This window comes from Anopheles merus, chromosome 2R (genome assembly GCF_017562075.2).
Source record: "Anopheles merus strain MAF chromosome 2R, AmerM5.1, whole genome shotgun sequence".
Classification (NCBI taxonomy): domain Eukaryota; kingdom Metazoa; phylum Arthropoda; class Insecta; order Diptera; family Culicidae; genus Anopheles; species Anopheles merus.
This window is the reverse complement of record NC_054082.1, coordinates 10,524,855-10,542,737: the sequence shown is the minus strand read 5'-3', so window position 1 is coordinate 10,542,737 and position 17,883 is coordinate 10,524,855. Positions and strand designations below refer to the sequence as shown.

Below are 17,883 nucleotides of genomic sequence, written 5' to 3'. Positions count from 1 at the left end.
TTACTGTACGAAATCCGACGTCCGCATGTCCGTACCGAATTCCGCAGTGAAACGCACGCCGTTGCTATGTTTTGTTTGTTTCCTTTTCCTTCTCAAAGCTGTCAACGCTTGTTTTTCGTAACGGAATTTTTCGAGCGCGCCACACCACCACCAGCGATGCAGCTTTGTTTGGAAAATCTAGCGATCTGAAACAGTTCCGTTTTTGTGTGTGAAAATCCACCAAACGAAGTGAAAATGTCGCAAAGCGATCGTGTGACGGACTTGATCATGCACTACTACATGGAGCACGGCCGCAACCGGGACCTGGAGAAATATCTTCGCCTGCGCCGTATGTCCAGCGCGACGCGCTCCTCCAGCGACGGCAGCCTTCCCTGCCTGGACGAACTGCAGCGGCGCGCCTGCCATGCCACGGCCGAACGATCCGGGCTCGGCAAGTCGATGGAAAATTTGGCCACGCTGCGCAAAAAGGCGGAACAACAGCAACTGGACGAGAGCGAAAAGTCGCTACGAAATGCGTCCGCCGGGAGTGGGAAATCGAACGCAAACAAAACACCCGACAAGGCAGTAGGCGCTGTGGCGACGGATACGGCCGATGCAAAGCAGGGCGGCGTGACGGTGCGCGAGAAAAAGATGGAGCAAAAGAGTGGCAGGAACTTCAACTTTAATCTCGAGTCGGTGATCGAAATCAATCTTCCCCCACCGCCGACCATAACGCTGGGCGTTCCAACCACCGCGACCACCATTGCTCCGATTACGTACGCCCAGCCGGGTCCGCCAGCAGCCTCGACGGCTAAGGAACATTCGCCGCGGCTCGTCGTGCACGAAACCAGCACACAGACGGTGGCCACGGAAGATGATCCAATCCGGCCGGTGGTGAAAACGCACGCCCCGGGCACGGTAGAGGAACCGCTGGACAGCACGAAGGACCTTTCGCCCGTCAGCAGTATCGCCTCGAACAAGCAACGGCTGGAGTGGGATTCGCTCGGGGACATAGGGTACGATTCGAGCGAGCGGCTCCAGTTCTGCGGTGCGGCCGATCTGAACGAAACCGAGAAACGGTGCCTGCAGCGTTACTTCGCCCGCAAGGGATTGACCTTCGATCGGAGCGTGATTGTTGTGCGGCAGCGGGAAGAACGGGAGAAAAAGGCTGCCGCACGCGGCGAGGACACATCGATTATGCGAGCGAAGCCGGATGCACAAAGCACACCGAAGATGGCACCATTGCAGTCAGCGCCACCACCCCCGGCAGCGGTGAGACGGAATGAGGGCGAGGAAGCTAAAGCTACGCAAACGACGCTCCAGTCACGCGGGCGGGAATCGCGTGGCATTCAAGTAACGCGACGACACGACGAATCGTCACTGCCCTACCAGCGGCAGGACAAAGCCATCGGTACGGCCGATAGCTACACGCTGGCGGGCTCGGTCGATGCGGCGGAAAGTTTCGAATTCTTCTCGCCTTCGGTGCCGGCAACGGGAAATAACACTCCCTCGGTTGCTGCTTCCGCTTCCACGCCGGTACAGTCCTCGTCGGACACGACATCCTCGTCGGGGGTAAATGAGGCCAGCGCCAGTGGTTGCTCGCTGCGTCCCACCTTTGACGACGAGGTGAAGCTCGGGCTGACGCTGTACAACTCGATCTGCGAGCTGGCGAGCATGCCAACAGGTGTGAAGGAAAGTTTGATCGATAAAATATTCCGCAAGCTTTCGCGGCACGATCCGAAGCGAAGAACGCGGGAACAGTTGCTGCACGACTATGGGAAGGATGTTAGAAAGCGCAGAGAGAAGCAGGAGCAGACCATCGAGGAGACGGCAGTGGAGGATGCAGGTGGCTGCTCGAAAGCGGTACAACAGGAGGACGACAATGTGTACGACGATGTGAGTCCTTGTAGCGAGAAGGACGAATCGCCGCCACAGCTGGATCGAAGCATCGGTCTGGTGGAGGTCATCGAGGAGACGAAGCATCCGGCAGCACCTGTCGGAAGCTCCAACGTATCGGAAGGCTCGGTGAAAGCGTCCCCTTCCGGATCGAATGAGGGCAATAACGTGCGTCACAGCACCACTTCCACCGGTGGATTGGTTTCGATTGAGAACTCTTCCCATCGCACCGTATCCTCGCTGCCGGTGTCGGTGGGCACAACGAAGGAGAACCCTCCGCGAAAGCTGTCCGCCCCGGAACCGCGCGATCGGCGGGTGCGCAAAGCCATGCAGGAGTATCTGCGGCCCATGACGCACTCTGAGGTGGAGTATGAGAATTTTAAACAACTGCAACGGCTCAACCAGGAGCGTGCGCACGATCCACAGCTGGCAAAGATTGATCGTGAGATAGAACAGCTGCTGGTGAAGAAAATGCTACTGCTCAATCCGGGCTCAACGGTCACGGCGGAACCGACGCACCCGGCGAACGCGCCCACGGCTGCTCCACCGACCCTACCCAGCGAGCGCAGTGGAACGGTGTACACGTCGGTACATGATCCGGTTTCGGCTGACAGCAGCTGCTCGAAAAATAGCACCGCCAGTACGGCCTGGAACTCACACTATCACATGGCGAAGGTGATAAAAAATCGCTCCAAGCTGGAGACGCCCATCGAGCTTACGACCACACCGTCGGATGTGAGCATTCCCACCTTTATAAAGCAGAAGCAGGACAAGTTTGTGGAAAACTATGATCAGGTTCGTACGCGCCGTGTGTTCGAGGAGCAGAACCACCTGTACACCCGCCCGTACAGCAGCAGCCGCAGGAGTGATCGCAGACACCATCCGCTCCAGCAGGAGAAGGAAAACCATCACGCCTTCGGTAAGGATCGGTACGCGCTCAACAAAATGTCGAAGGGAACGGGCGGCGACAGTCGGCGACCGATTTCGTCCTCGAACAATACGATCCTGTCGCCGGAGTTTATATCTTCCGATTCGATATCGATACCGGTCGTTACGACGCTCACGAACACCACCACAACGCACCACTATGACATCAAGTCGAGAAGACCATCGTTGCCCCTGGCAACGAAAGGAGGGCGCACGGCTGGCACACAAACAACCGATTCCATTTTGCGTACCAAGCCCATTTTTGGGGAAAAGAAGCAGAAGAGCGCTGGTGTGACGGCATCCGTACAGGTTCCATCGACCGTTGGCAGGACAGGCGTTGCGGAAGGCGGCCTTCCCATTGTCCAATGTAACTGTCCCTGCGGGCAGCGTGAACCCACCGTAGAAGCGCACGGCAATCCACGGCGAACGGAAATTATCGACCGCACGGCAACCGGTCGGCAAGACAAGCAGGCCCAAACGAAACCCTCCTCCATCGCGTACGTTATTACGTTTGAAGGGACGACGGCTGCGGAACGGAACCGTCACGATAACTACGGATCAGCACCACCGGTGCGCCATCCATCGTCACTATCGACCGATAATGAGGGTAGCAGCGGTAGTGCCGGGGAAAGTGAACCCGAAAATGGGAAGGACAATGTGTCGGAAAAGATGCTCACGCTGCGGGAACAGTTCCGCCGGTCCTGTCCGGCAACGTTGAGCCGTATCGAGGAGCGCCGGCAGTGTATAAGCGAGCTGAACAAACTACGAAGCAAGCGGAACCAGCAGCGGCAACGGTTGCTGCTGCTCACGTCGGACGACTCGCTTCGCAAGACGAGCGCGGTGGGAGGAAGGGGTCAGCTACCGCCACCACCGCTCAGCCAGAGGCGCGTGTTTGCGTCGACGCGTGCCATCCGGGAAAACACCCGCCGGCAGGTTCGCAATCTGCCGGAGGTGCAGCGAAAGCGGGAGATTGAACGTTTCAACAATTTGAAGCGCAAAAATCGAATACTCAAGGATGTGTACAACAAGGTATAAGGTGATGGGGAAGGGGTACGGGATGTTTCGAATTGGTTGGATGGTTTGGAACTAATTATCGTTTTAACTTTCTTTCGCAGAATCTGCAACGAAAAGTGCTGAAAGGGCAAGTTGACCTATCGAACAGTGTTCGAGTCATTCAGGATTAGTCACTGTGAGTTCTGTTGAGCCTATCCATTTTAATGGTTGATCAGTTTAGTGACAATAACAAAACATGTGTGTTCATGTAAGTTTAATAATAAATGTTTGAAAATATTACATCTTGATTACATTTGCCTGTACTGGTTTTGTACATGGATACATAAAAAAATCTTCAGATTATATCACAAGATGTATTTAAACTCAACGACGTTTATTAGAATGTATTTTCCAATTCCAACAATTTGTATTGCAAAATAATGATCCATATTTTATCATTTTTGATCCTTAATATTAAATCCTAAAAATTCGATTTTTTCAAAATATGTTGCAAATGACCGATCAATACCCATCGTGCTACGTTCGTTTCCAGGAGAACTCTATTTTAAAAGGCTGTATCAGATCACTGTTCAAAAATCCTCTCAATTTTGGGATAGAAAATCACAATTTATGAAAATACGGCAATAAACGCTCTCCAAAAAATCACTAAATATTAAACAGAGCTAGAAAACACAAATACAACGAATTTTTAAAAGTTTTCATTTGCGCACGATTGAAAGTTGTTCCCGACTGTCAAAGCCAAATGTCATCACGACAGCAACCTGGATCTGGGACGAACCCGGCCATTGCGCACCTTTCGTTTCTTCATCACATGACAGAATTAATAAAAAAATCTCCATCGCATTCGTGTTCGTCGCCGTCGTTCATCTCGTTCGCATTAAACTATCTGTGCTGCGGTTGAACTCAATCAGTAGTGTTCGTTGAAGGTAGAAAAGTCGTCCATACATTCGTACATTCGTACCGGTGCTCGTTCCCCAATCCTAATCCTCCATTGGGCGTGATTTTTGTAACATTTTTTCCAGCAGCAGCAGCAGCATCATTGCATACAGCTAATCGGTAGCAGCAGAAGGTTATACGGCGAAGGAGCAACGATGTCGACGATGTACAATAAGACCCTGTCGGCCCACCAGGCCCACAAGGAACACGTTCTGGCAGTTTCGCGTGATTTCATCTCCCAGCCACGCTTGAGTAAGTAGAAAGGATTATCCGCAAGTACGGAGAGTGCAAGCTGGGAGCTTCGGACGAGGCGAAGAACAAGAAGAGCAAAAAGTTACGACGATGGCCAACTTTTAGTTTGCCCGCAAGATGTCATGTGACGAGCGGTGAAGTGATACCCCAGCAAAGAAATCAGTTTTGACTTCGATTTGTTAGCTTTTTAGATGCAATGGCCATTACTGAATACGCAACAGCAGCAAAAGTAGCAAATGAAATGATTAAAGCCACTTAATCGAATTTATCATGTAAACTTTTCACCATTTCTGCTACTGCAAAATGGCCCCTAGTATGCACTATCTCCTTGCCAGAAGTTAATTTTTACATCTAAAAGATGTAGTATTACGCAACGTGTTCGTTTGTACGGGAAAATAACGCAAAAATGGTTGCAAAATTGTATAAAAATCATATCATATTTCCCAAAGCAATTGGAATAGGTGTTTTTATGTCACATGACTGTCAAAACACCTGACTGTAGGCGAATGCTCACGCACACCATCTCCTGCGAGAGAGGGAGTGTGTGGAATCGAGCAGCGCTGTTCTTCTTATCTCTTTCGCACCGGTGCGATGTTTACACAGGGAGTGTGAAAAGGGTATATGAACATGAGTGCGTGTGTGCATGACAATGTGTAGGTGTGTGTGTGTAGTGGTAGAATGGATGAATGTTTTGCGATTTTTTGGCAGGACAAAAATGGCATCCTGGGATGAGAATGAATCCATCATTGAAATTAAACTTAAAATCAAACATTTTAGCAGCATCTTCGTTATCTGGTCATCGTGTTGTGGTCGCGTTGTCACATGATTGGTTTTTCTTTTGCGCTGCGTTTATCACATGGCGATATTACGTAAACGCGATACCACCCCTCGCAGCGAATGGGACCAAGTTTGCGAATGTTCGACGCCTGATCGACAACAAAGCTACAGTGTTTTATGCAAATGTATCGAACTCGTGCGCTTAGCGTGGCAGGTCATTAATTCGCTTCCAAATTTCCCCTTTCAGTCTACAAAACCGTGTCCGGTGTAAACGGACCGCTGGTCATTCTGGATGAGGTGAAGTTCCCGAAGTTTGCCGAAATCGTGCAGCTGCGCTTGAGCGATGGCACCATCCGCTCCGGTCAGGTGCTGGAAGTGAGCGGCTCGAAGGCCGTCGTCCAGGTGTTCGAAGGTACGTCCGGTATCGATGCCAAGAACACGGTGTGCGAGTTCACCGGCGACATTCTGCGTACGCCCGTGTCGGAGGACATGTTGGGCCGCGTGTTCAACGGTTCCGGCAAGCCCATCGACAAGGGCCCGCCAATTCTGGCCGAAGATTTCCTCGACATTCAGGTACGTTAAAAACACTTGGCATTGCGCTCGACGGCATCGACTAACCACGCACCATGTGCCGCTGCAGGGTCAACCGATCAACCCGTGGTCGCGTATCTACCCGGAGGAAATGATCCAGACCGGTATCTCCGCCATCGATGTGATGAACTCGATCGCCCGTGGTCAGAAGATTCCGATCTTCTCGGCTGCCGGTCTGCCGCACAATGAAATTGCCGCCCAGATCTGTCGCCAGGCCGGTCTGGTGAAGCAAACGGGTAAGTCGGTGCTGGACGAGCACGAGGACAACTTCGCCATCGTGTTCGCCGCCATGGGTGTGAACATGGAGACGGCCCGTTTCTTCAAGCAGGACTTCGAGGAGAACGGTTCGATGGAGAACGTGTGCCTGTTCTTGAACCTGGCCAACGATCCCACCATCGAGCGTATCATTACGCCGCGTCTGGCACTGACGGCGGCCGAGTTCTTGGCCTACCAGTGCGAGAAGCACGTGCTGGTCATCCTTACCGACATGTCGTCGTACGCCGAGGCGCTGCGTGAGGTGTCGGCCGCCCGTGAGGAGGTGCCCGGACGTCGCGGTTTCCCCGGCTACATGTACACCGATTTGGCCACCATCTACGAGCGGGCCGGACGTGTCGAGGGCCGCAACGGTTCGATCACGCAGATCCCCATCCTGACCATGCCGAACGACGACATCACCCATCCGATTCCGGATTTGACCGGTTACATTACCGAGGGCCAGATCTACGTCGACCGTCAGCTGCACAATCGGCAGATCTACCCGCCGGTGAACGTGCTGCCGTCGCTGTCCCGTCTGATGAAGTCCGCCATCGGCGAGGGCATGACGCGCAAGGATCACTCCGACGTGTCGAACCAGCTGTACGCTTGCTACGCCATCGGCAAGGACGTGCAGGCCATGAAGGCCGTCGTCGGCGAGGAGGCGCTCACGCCCGACGATCTGCTGTACCTGGAGTTCTTGACCAAGTTCGAGAAGAACTTCATCTCGCAGGGCAACTACGAGAACCGCACCGTGTTCGAGTCGCTCGACATCGGCTGGCAGCTGCTGCGTATCTTCCCGAAGGAGATGCTCAAGCGTATCCCGGCCTCGATCCTGGCCGAGTTCTACCCGCGCGACTCGCGCCATTAAGCGCTCGATCCCTTCATCCCTCTCGCGCTCGTTCGCATTGTCCGTTCGATACTGACGGTAGATTGTAGTGCAATTGTTTGTTTGTTTTTGTCTTTCGGTATTGGAGGCTGGCAAGAAGGGCCACCTCCACTTTTTAATCTTATCGCAATGAAGCAAATGGTAGATGCGTGTGCGTATGTTTTGTAAATAGTGGTACTACGAACTGAACAAGACATAACATCTATGAAATACCACGTTAATGCATTCCTTACAAGTCCACACAATGAATGGATCTACCTTTAATCTATTTGGTTCCCCCGTTTTAGCACTGTTAATGGTGGCGCTTTGTCGAAAGGAGCTTCCTCCTTTCTTCACGTGCGAGCTTTGCGTAAGCGTGTGTGTGTGTGTCTGTGTGGCCGATGGTAGACGTGTTTTGAGTGCCTACTTTCACTAAATTCACGATACAAATACGACACGAGATAATACTTTGACTGCCATGCTAACAACATCGTACGATGATTTCGGAATAGTTTTGCAGCTGCTGTTTGGCACGAAAAACACTACATCATACAGCAACAATGGCATACGACCACGGTCCAGCTCGGAGGATGATCGTACACGCATCAGGTACGAGCATTGCGATTGCTGCTTCACTAGAAGGAAAAAAAAGAAGGGAAAAACGTATCCAAACCAAGCCAACAAAGGGAAAAACAACATCAAACAAAAAACGACGACAAAAAACGACGAAAAAAGCCAAGAGTCGCACGAAAAGCAGCAACCCCAATGATCGTACCGTACCGGCCGGTAAGAGCGATTTGTGAAGATCGTAAACAGCATCCGGTCTTCGCGATCGAACGATCGAGCCAGCGAATGCGCGTATCGCAACGGACAGCTCACCATCAGATCATAACACCGTGAAGGGACTCGTCGCTTCACTTCCGTGGGATCATTCGACCGGTCGGGGACCGATGGGACACGCCCCTCGTTTGACTGTATGTGCCGCCGGTTACGCTGGAAAGCTATTTTGAAATTCATCGACAGAAAATGGCAGAAACTGAAGGGTGTGCAAAGTACGGCACGCTCGAAACACGCTCATCCCCATCGGCACGTTTATGAATCGACATCCTGGGGGGGTCGGTGTGTGATCGAGATATGAGGCAAAGCACACTACGCACACAGCACGATCTATATTAGCATTCACACCTACATATATATTGCTTTAGAGAGCAACATTATTCTTGATTCGTTAGTAAGGTAGGAGGAGCACTCGAAGGAGCCGAGACTCCAAAGGGCTCCATGTTTAATCAAACCCATTCTTTGTTAGTATCGATTAAGAGCATAGCTAAGGCGTTTCCTTTTTACATAATTCTTCGTATATACAACTTTTTTTTTGTCGTCGTTTGTAAGGAATGTTTCGTAAATTAATTAGTAACTTTGTTTTGTTTCTTCTATTTTTTTTCTTGCTGCGGCGAGCTCGTTCCAGCGGACACGATCTGCGCTTCTGTTGCGTTCCGGCGTGCATCTGTTACTGTTCGCCGGTTGTTCTAAAAAACGGACCGTGAGAGGGGTTTACGTTACTACACCAGCGGGAAGCTGCCGGAAAGCACACACACACACACACACACACACGTACAGACGGTACTCCGTTTCTGGGCTATAGCCTTCCTTCACCGTCGTCACTCTTGGCTATGCCATCTAATGCCATCGTACAAATTTGCATTCGCAACTAAATCCCCTTTTAAATAGACCACGTTTTTGCGAGGGTGACGATACACGAACAAGGATGGTTAGGCAAAGGGATAGAGGTACTCTGAAGATCATCAGTCTGTCAGTGTGTGTGTGTGTGTGGGTATGCAATTTCGGCATCTGTACCGTAGTGCACGCTCTATCAAGCTCTTTTTCACAGGTTCGTTGCTTATCTTAGGGAACAGTAGCGGGTGATGCGACCGTTCGCCTCAAGCGGGGAGAAGCGTTTTGCTGGGGAAGAGTTTGGTGTCCGTATGCTACTATGTTACTTATGTTATACTGTCCATAAGATATAAGGCTCTACCTAATGCACACAGAAGATCCGTGTGTACGTTTTACGATTATATTAAAAAAAAACCCGCCCTCGATGCTCCCGCCCACATTAGCGGCCCGAGCAGGCTTAAAATGTGCAGCACTGTCCTTATTAATCATATACCGCCGATGGGAAGATACAGTAGCATCTTTAGCCTCTGCGCGAGATGAATAAAGCACTTGCAAGCGATGTAGCGAATTGTTCTACCGCGGAACTGTGTTTCATGCTACCGGTGCGGAATAGAACGGTTAACTGGTAGCGTTAATCTAAACTATATTATTGTTGTATAATTACTAAATACTTCAGAGAACAACAACAACAACACACACACACACAAAACACAACAAATCTTGATCAAATGTAACAAAATTAATGTTGCCACAAACAACAAAAGTAACGGAAAACAATACACACAGCAAAGCGGAAGCGAGCCGAGATGGAAGGCCGTTGTTGCCGTGTTGCAGAAAGTACAGTGGCAGGTAGTGGGTGGTGTATTTCAGTGTGCAGATTATGTCATCCTGTATTAGGTCCATCGTTGAGAATGATAAGAATAAAGTGTAAAGTCCACAAAAAAAAAAAAAACCGGACCGTGCGGTAGCTCTCTCCTAAGATCTCCAACAATTCCTAACGCCACGATCGGTGCTCTCCGTGTCCCGTGAGACTCATTTCTGTTTTCGCTGTCCTTTTAAAAGCAGGAGACACTTAGTGGCCCAGTTCGGGCGATTCCCAAAGTGTTCCATTTATTTACACTTATCAGCCTGAGTTCGAAGTCAACCCATCAAACGTCCCGTCGATGATTGGGAAGAGTTAGGAATGTGGTTCTACGCAAAGAAAGATAAATACAGAAAGTGGAGCAGGCGGCAGGTTCTTTCGTCGTCCGCTCGGTGCGTGCTCGCATTGTCGTGCCATTCGCTGTGGCAGCAAGAGAACCGAATTCTACCTTTCTTCGTGTGCGTCCTGGCGGGATGTTTGTTTGCCCTTGTTTCCTTTCGACGCTTTCGCACGTGGTGAAAAGTTTTGTCTTCTGTCTGGCAGGTTGGAAAATCGACTTGCTTTCTCTCGCTTAGTGATGAGCCCTTTGGAGTGCACCCACAACTCCGATCTAATTTTCCCTGGTTATTGTTAATCCGACCTGCCATGACCTGCAAATCCGAATCCACTAGTTTCACCAAGAGTTGGAGAAAATTGGAGTCAACTGAAGTCACATTCGTCCAAAGTAGGAGTCGACCGGAACATCCCGTAGTTACCCAGAGGCGATCAATGTCAATGTGATCCATGACTTCGAGTCCCTTCAACTCCGACTCCGGACGATTCTGAATCCGACTCCAGATGTATCCGACTTGGGACGACTCCGACTCCGTATGACTCTGAATCCGATTCCGTATGACTTTGAATCCGCGTCCGGTTGAATTCGACTCCGGACAACTCCGACCCCGGATGACTTCGACTCTGGATGGCTCCGGACAACTCCGAACGGCCCCATCGGCTCTGAAATTTTCCAGAATCGGATCAGAGTTGACTCTGGATTATTGCCAACTTTACCCATCCCTAGATTCCCACTTGACGGACGGAGCGTTGGTTTTCGTTCGCTTTGCTCTTCCCCATTTCTTTCCGCTACCCAAGCCACTCGATACGCAGCCGAGAGTAACGGAAATGGGTTCAGAAGGAGTCAAACTTCAGAGTGAGAGAAAAGAGAAAGGAACAGACATTTGCTGGGAGGAGCAAAAATCACACACCTACAGCACATTCACATATTGGTAGCGCGGATTGTTTTGAAGATGTTTGCCTTTTCGGCGATGGGAGTAGGTGCGAATGGCACACGGATGGGGCCGCTATGTTTATTCATCATCATGCCTGTTGTGGCTGGGAAGCGGTGTGTCAGGTGCAGTGAAGGAACAGACGCAAGGCTAAGGAATTGATTTTGGCCCCCTGTCAAGATGGTATTGAGTGCGCCTGTAAGCTGCGAGGTGTAAGGGCAAGGACACCGATGATGATGAGGTGGAATAAATTATGACGAAATTATCGACAGATTGCTGCTTCAGCAGGCATCGGGGTGGTAAAGTTGGAAAGCTGCTTTCGCTGCAAAAATCAGAGCAAAGCGGCACGCACAGGGGTAGAGTGTGTGTGTACGGGGTGTAACGGTTTTTAAAAATTGTTAACCAAAGCGCAGAAATAAGCTAATGGCTTTTTAATCTTCCACCTGCCTGGGAGGAGATGCAGCGGTTGTCCGAGGGATGCGACTCAAGCTCCCGGGAAGTAGGAAGCACTTCAGCGGCGTGGCGTTGGTGTGCGAGTGTGTGTGTTTCGTTGGTCCAAATTACGAATTGATGAGGTGTACCGGGGGTCCGTTTGTTCCTCTACTTTGGGAACGGTGTTGTTCCTAGCGAGTCTGCCTCGCCCGCTGTGGTGGTAACATCATTAGGAGGTCGTAAATGTGTCCCGTAGCTTATGCAAATTTATGCTCAACATTCATTGAAACTTTCACCGGATGTGCGGTTGGGGACGGTGAATAATTGAACCATATCAGATGAGTCAGGTGGGCTGGGTGGGATGGATTTTCCTCCACTGGGCTTTATTAAATTCAATTATCACGGTTCAAGAGGCTTTCGAATCTTTGTGACAGTTAATTTCATCATTTCTACGCCCCATCATGGTGTGGAATGATTTGCAAAACTAATGTTGAATTTCCACTGAGCAAAAAACCAACAAAAAAAAAGAAGGAAAAAAAATGTTAAGGAACTGATGCAAAATGTTACGAATCAACGAGTTCGGCCACGACCGACCCAGGTTGGTTAAAGTTTGTTAAGTGTACCGTAAACTTTCCATGTTTCCATCGCTGTGTGAAAATATGAAAACTTTTGATGGCTTCGATACAATAGAGGAAAGAAAAAAAAGGGAGGAGGGGGGACAAAAAATGAACTTTTCCTTTCAACCACTTGACTTCTCATCGGTCAGGCATTTGCATGAATTGATATGATGATTGGACTGATTGGTTTCAATTTCCCTTCTCCATTGGCCGGGTCTTACATTAGGTTTTGGGTGAACTTTCGCAACGCCTCTCGGAAAGTTCATGAAGCAGAAAGTGCGGCCGAACCTGCGCCAGCGGCAGACAGCAAAGATCTTGGGCAATTTATGGACGGTAAAGTCGTGGATACCGCTTTCCGTATCGCTTGAGATCGTAGTTCACATTGGACGTTTCAGTTAGGTGTGAATTGACTATTCGCTCGCAGCTCATTCTTTAGTTGAACGTTGAACGAACCAGTTGTATTTTACCAGTGCTTGAAACAAAAACCTCGGTGTTTTAGTAAGTTGTGGGACAAATTGTGGGAAAAAGTAGTGCCAATGTCCTGCAGATATTGTGTGATTGCTCAAGATGGTTGGGCCTAGTCGGCAGAACGCTCGCAACGTAAGTAGTTGTTGATTAAGCTGTAAGAAGTGCAACCTACAATCCCACATGTCGACTTGTGTTTTCCTTTTCTTTCTACGGAAAAAGCCGGTTCTCGGCCGTATAATTCTGACTGTTTCTCATTTTCTCTTTGAAAAAATGATTAAACTCCAAACGGAAGAACAAAGTTAAGAGTAAATTCGTATCCCCTCCCCTCCGATTTTGTATGCCACCACAGGAAAAACTCGGATGTAAATATTGCTCACCCTGGAAGCGTACTTTATGCAAATAAAACTATCGCCGGTATTTCAGGCAACAAACCCGACGGTTTGAAGACGTTGGGATTCAGTAAATATGGCGGTGTGGAGTGTGGTTGACGTGGCGCAATCGTTATTTGTGAAGATGCCACTGTGGGGTAAAAAGATGTCGCCTAGATGGCAAGGGGTCGTAGCAGCACATGGAAATTGAATGCAGGAGGCTGTGTCGACTCCGCTTGGTCGACCCTCCGGCTAAAGAAGGGCACACTTTTTGGCTTTCTGGTCTGTAGCGCTTACTGATCATCGCAGTCAGCCCAGCTTACGACGAAGGCTTGGGGTACGTTTGGTATCGTTCCACAGAGCGTGTAAAATACGCCAACTATATAAAAAAGAAGCCCAAAACACCCCTGTGAAGATGTTTTCAATTTGAATTTTTCTCGGCCGTGGTACAAATTGAGCAATCTTCTAGTGGGAGGGTGCATTAGCGTTACAGGGGCAAGCACATTTGAAGGAGCCACCTCTCTTCTCCATTTTTTGACACGGGAAATAACCAAATTGAGATACACTGTGCACGAAGCCACGGTGCGGAGAAAGAACCGTCCGCCTACTGTGGTACGGCTGTGACTGTCGTCTGTTCCATTGTCAGGTACAGCTGAAACGGCCTGGCGTGGCGTGCTTGGATGATGATGGCGCTGCCATTTTAATCCTTGTTTTATTGCTTTCCGTGGTTGGGTCGTCAATTTTCCGGAGCCAACCGCGCCACCGGAGAGTGTGACATCGCGTGGTGGAAGAACGTCATAAACCCCGGGTACACAACCGAACGCAAGTTGTTGGTTGTTGGGTGCGGCTTTGAGGGCGGAGATGCACTGTTTACTTAACAGCCCCAAAATGGAAGATCCCAAACGTCTGCGTGCAGCGGCGGGGTGGTTTGCAAGACGTGCGAGACGAGTACCTGAGCGTCCTCACTTTTGGCGGTGATTTCACCAACCGTTCGCCGGGATTGGAACGTCACTCCAGACATCCTTCAAAGCGGTCCAAACTCAAAAATACAAAGGTAAGAACAGCGTGTCTCTGTGTGTATGATGTGCATGTGTGTGAGATTAAGCTCTGGGGCGATTGTTTTCTGTTTTTTTTTGTTTGTTGATTCAGTGGGGTCGGTACAATCAAACTGTCGTTAAATCGACATGTTAAACGTCGTTAAAGTAACGCTTTTCCATACCGCCCACGGGGAAGGCGTGAGTCGCGCAGCGATTTCAACCGGAAAATTCATGTCCCGTCCCACCCGTCCCCCAGACGCTTACGGATGGGCGCTCGCCGGTACGTTTTATTCCGTTCGAAAAGCTTCCTCGCGTCGAAACGTCACTCAAACGTTGGGATGGCAAAATCTGATGCTTCGGTGTGTTTCGCAGCTGTCTGGAGGGAGGATGATCGGTTGATCGGGATCCCAAGAGAAAGAGAAAAGTAGGAGGGGAGGTTGGGACCGATAGAACCATAGCAACCTGACTGCTGTCACCTTTCGCTGTGGGTGAGTGCAGCCGTGACTTCCCGGAATGTCCCGTCTACTTTCCCTCTGGACGGGCGCTTTCGGGTGGTTGTGGTAGTCAGTTTTCGGGGTTTGAAGATAAACTAACCAAAAAAAAATATATATATATATATACCAACCACTTTTCCCTAGAAGATGCACTTGAGATGAGCCCAGGCGAGAAGGGCTGGCTCGAAGGGACATTTCACCGGACCTGGCAAGGATCGATTCGGTTGCGGGCAATCGAGTGGAAACATTTCAAACGGAACACGGCATTCGTTTTTCATCGCCCATCCCCGACGCTTTTCGCCCTGCTGGGAAATCTTAGCTTAAACTGGGAGTTGGGGTTTACCAAAGGACACATCATTTGACGAGGGTTATCCCCCCCCCCAGTGTTGGAGTGTGTGTGCGGTGCAAAATTAAGACACTTTTACAAACTGCCACGCGTCAACTGACGGGTACCGCCCGGAGGACACACACACGGGGTCCCCATTTGATGTCGGGCAAATAGTTTATGCGGACAGTGGTGGGGTCACGCCGGGTTGCGCGTGCAGTGAATGGTGTAGTTTGTCAAGCGTTGAGGCGGAACAGATTTGGGATGGCGATCATCGTTACGCATTATTATCCGTGTGACATTGGCGGTCAAGGAAGAATGGAATGTGTGTATGGGTTCGTTGTAAATAGTAGTGCTGTTAAGGTGTTACAGCAGTAATAGTAAGTAGCAGTAGCTTAACTTGGCAGATTAAATTGCTGTTCCAAATCGGAAGAGCATTCGACAGGTCTTGTTTCGCAAAAAAAAAACCTAGCCCCAGTTTGCTACCATTTTCCGGCGGCTGATAATGGTTCAAGTTTTGAAGGGCCCTTTTTCAATGCAGCTGTAATTTCCATCGCTGTTAAAGTTTGCCAGCAGGTGTAGCAGCTTCCCGCCGAGCTTTTGCCACTTCATTTTACGCCTGTTTAAGCTCTGTGGAAACGCGAAATCATCAAGTTAAATGATCCACCGAAGCGTATATTGATTGAATTGGGGCTGAACGAAGTGACACAGCGGAGTGAAGATGGCTTGAAAAAACGCGAAACAAATTAAATCCTCCTTTTTTTTTTAAAAATAAAGAAGATAAAAACATAAAACCCATCGAAAAGTATACGATCGCACGACCCATTTCGTGGCCGGTTGTTTTTGCGCGTGGTATTCGCGATATTTCAGCAATTTACTTACGCATCGTGCTCTTCCCACCACGGAAAGCACGTTAAGTGTGGTCCTGTAAAGGGACAGACAGAAAATAAAACAAACAAATGAAATAAAATAAAAATAAACACCCACACACGCTGAGCTCTGTCTCTACACGTATCCGCTGGAAAGGATTTGCAAAATGCGCCACCGTGACCGTGAAACGCCCAGTGCAAGGGAGGGAGCAAAAAATCGGCAATTAAAACTTTAAATTAGAACAAAATTAAATTACTCCTTACCGCATAATGACGAGGCCCGTGGACGAGTGGCCAGACTCATCCCGACCTCCCGCACATGGGGATCGTTATTTTTGAAGGGCTCATCATGGCTGGCTTCGGCCTGGGTCGGTCCAAAGGCGGGGGTCTCTCACGTTGATGATTCGGGTGCCCATTTCGGCAGGCTCGGACAGGATTTATGATGGTCCATATTTGTCCAAACCTCGACAGCCGACCCGACTTCAGGCGGAACGGCAGTGGACAGATAAATAATGAGGCCATTTATGCGACGGCAAAGTACCACTCAGGCACAAAACTTTCGCTTGCTCGGGAGTGCCTGCTACTTTGCTGCGACGATGGTTTTCAGTGTACAGGTATTTGTTTTTAATGATAGCGTTCGCTAGTATTTCATCTTTGGTTTTTGTTGTTGTTGTTTCTATGAGTACAGTTGCAATTATTCGTATGCGAATTGCGAATGGCTGATGGAGCAGGGTTACCATTTAAAATATTTTTTTCAGCGTTCCGATGGCCATTGAAATAGAGAAGTCAAAAGTATTTGTAACGTGGAACAGTCGTCAGCATTGTGGTTAGGATAAAGTGGAACAATCTGGAATAATTTACCTGGAGAGCTTTTGAATCGAGGTTTTGCGCATTTTTGCATTTTTTCGTTGTGTTGGAAGATTTATATATTTTTTTTACTCAATTAAACGAAAGACAGGTCTCTCTTGTCGGCCTTGTACTCGTTAAATTCGTACATGCTGGCATGGTACATTGGCGTATAGATTTTTTAGTTTATTCAACAACACTATTTTACATCACACATTGTCAACTAGGGTAATCTTCCATCTATGTTACTGTAGCTCTTTGCATGTAAAATAACTGCATTCAAAGAACTATTATTGATCACATACTTTCACTAAAATTTATCATTTTACCCGAAAGTACGTAGCAAAAAGTAGATGAAACAGGACAAGTATAAGAGTTCCATCTAGCTTCACTAGATCCTTATCCCATTCATACGGAGAACTGATGTTCCTAGCTACTTAGTTAGCACTCCTAATTAGAGAAAAATGTGATCAAAGAACAACCGCTTGCAATCTAGAACTGCTTGGAAAAATAACTCCATATATGTGTGTATGATGTATATTCTATCTTCTTTGTAAACTAACGGTTAAACAGCCCTTCGCGAGAAACGCGAAAAAGCATCTCCACAGCCACTACGGACACCTGCAAATCGCCCTTCTCGTACAGCAGGATCGTAAGTTTCCACAGGCCCGCCTGGAAGTAGTCGTTGAATATCTTCGCATCCAGCACCTTATTTTTGATGTAGTACTGCTTCTTCTCCGCCGGGCACGTGCCCGCATCGGGAAAGTTGGTCATGTTGCGGTAAAACTCCCGATAGTCCCGGTACGTGGTGTTGAGAAACTGGCACATCTTTTGCAGCGGGATGCGAAACGGCGATCGAATGAACTGATTGTTGCCCAGCGTACTGTACGCTAGCTCGACGGTAAACTGGTGAAATTACAGCACCAACAAAACAATGAGTGCCCCGGCTACACTATACGTACGGCACACTTCCATACTTACGGAATAATCGTCATCAATATCGTGATACAAATCCAACGTACCGTTCAGTATGGTGACCGTCCGGTTGTACTTTCGGATGAGCATTTTTCGGCTATCCATAAAGTTGAACCCTTCGAGCTGTTCCACCCGCTCGTACATGACGGATACGGGACCGCC

The 17,883-nt window shown here is 49.2% G+C and overlaps 2 protein-coding genes across 3 annotated transcripts; both read left to right on the top strand.

Annotated features, from left to right (window-relative positions):
• Window positions 1–86: 86 nt before the first annotated feature.
• Window positions 87–4,466, top strand: LOC121603599 (Alstrom syndrome protein 1 homolog a-like). Of its 2 annotated transcripts, XR_006006685.1 has the most exons (3): window positions 87–3,831; window positions 3,918–4,063; window positions 4,349–4,466. XR_006006685.1 is itself a non-coding variant. In XM_041932573.1 (2 exons), exons 1-2 carry the CDS (start codon window positions 235–237, stop codon window positions 3,984–3,986), a joined length of 3,666 nt encoding a protein of 1,221 aa, XP_041788507.1. In that variant the 5' UTR covers window positions 87–234; the 3' UTR covers window positions 3,987–4,095. The 2 variants fall into 2 exon arrangements, 1 of the variants encoding a protein (XP_041788507.1); XM_041932573.1 differs by lacking the exon at window positions 4,349–4,466 and having other exon boundaries at window positions 3,918–4,095.
• Window positions 4,467–4,628: 162 nt separating this feature from the next.
• On the top strand, window positions 4,629–10,115 carry LOC121603600 (V-type proton ATPase subunit B). Its single transcript, XM_041932574.1, has 4 exons — window positions 4,629–4,742; window positions 4,839–5,004; window positions 6,029–6,354; window positions 6,422–10,115. The coding sequence occupies exons 2-4, from the start codon at window positions 4,908–4,910 to the stop codon at window positions 7,493–7,495; spliced, it is 1,497 nt and encodes a 498-aa protein (XP_041788508.1). The 5' UTR covers window positions 4,629–4,742; window positions 4,839–4,907; the 3' UTR covers window positions 7,496–10,115.
• The last annotated feature ends 7,768 nt before the right edge of the window (window positions 10,116–17,883 follow it).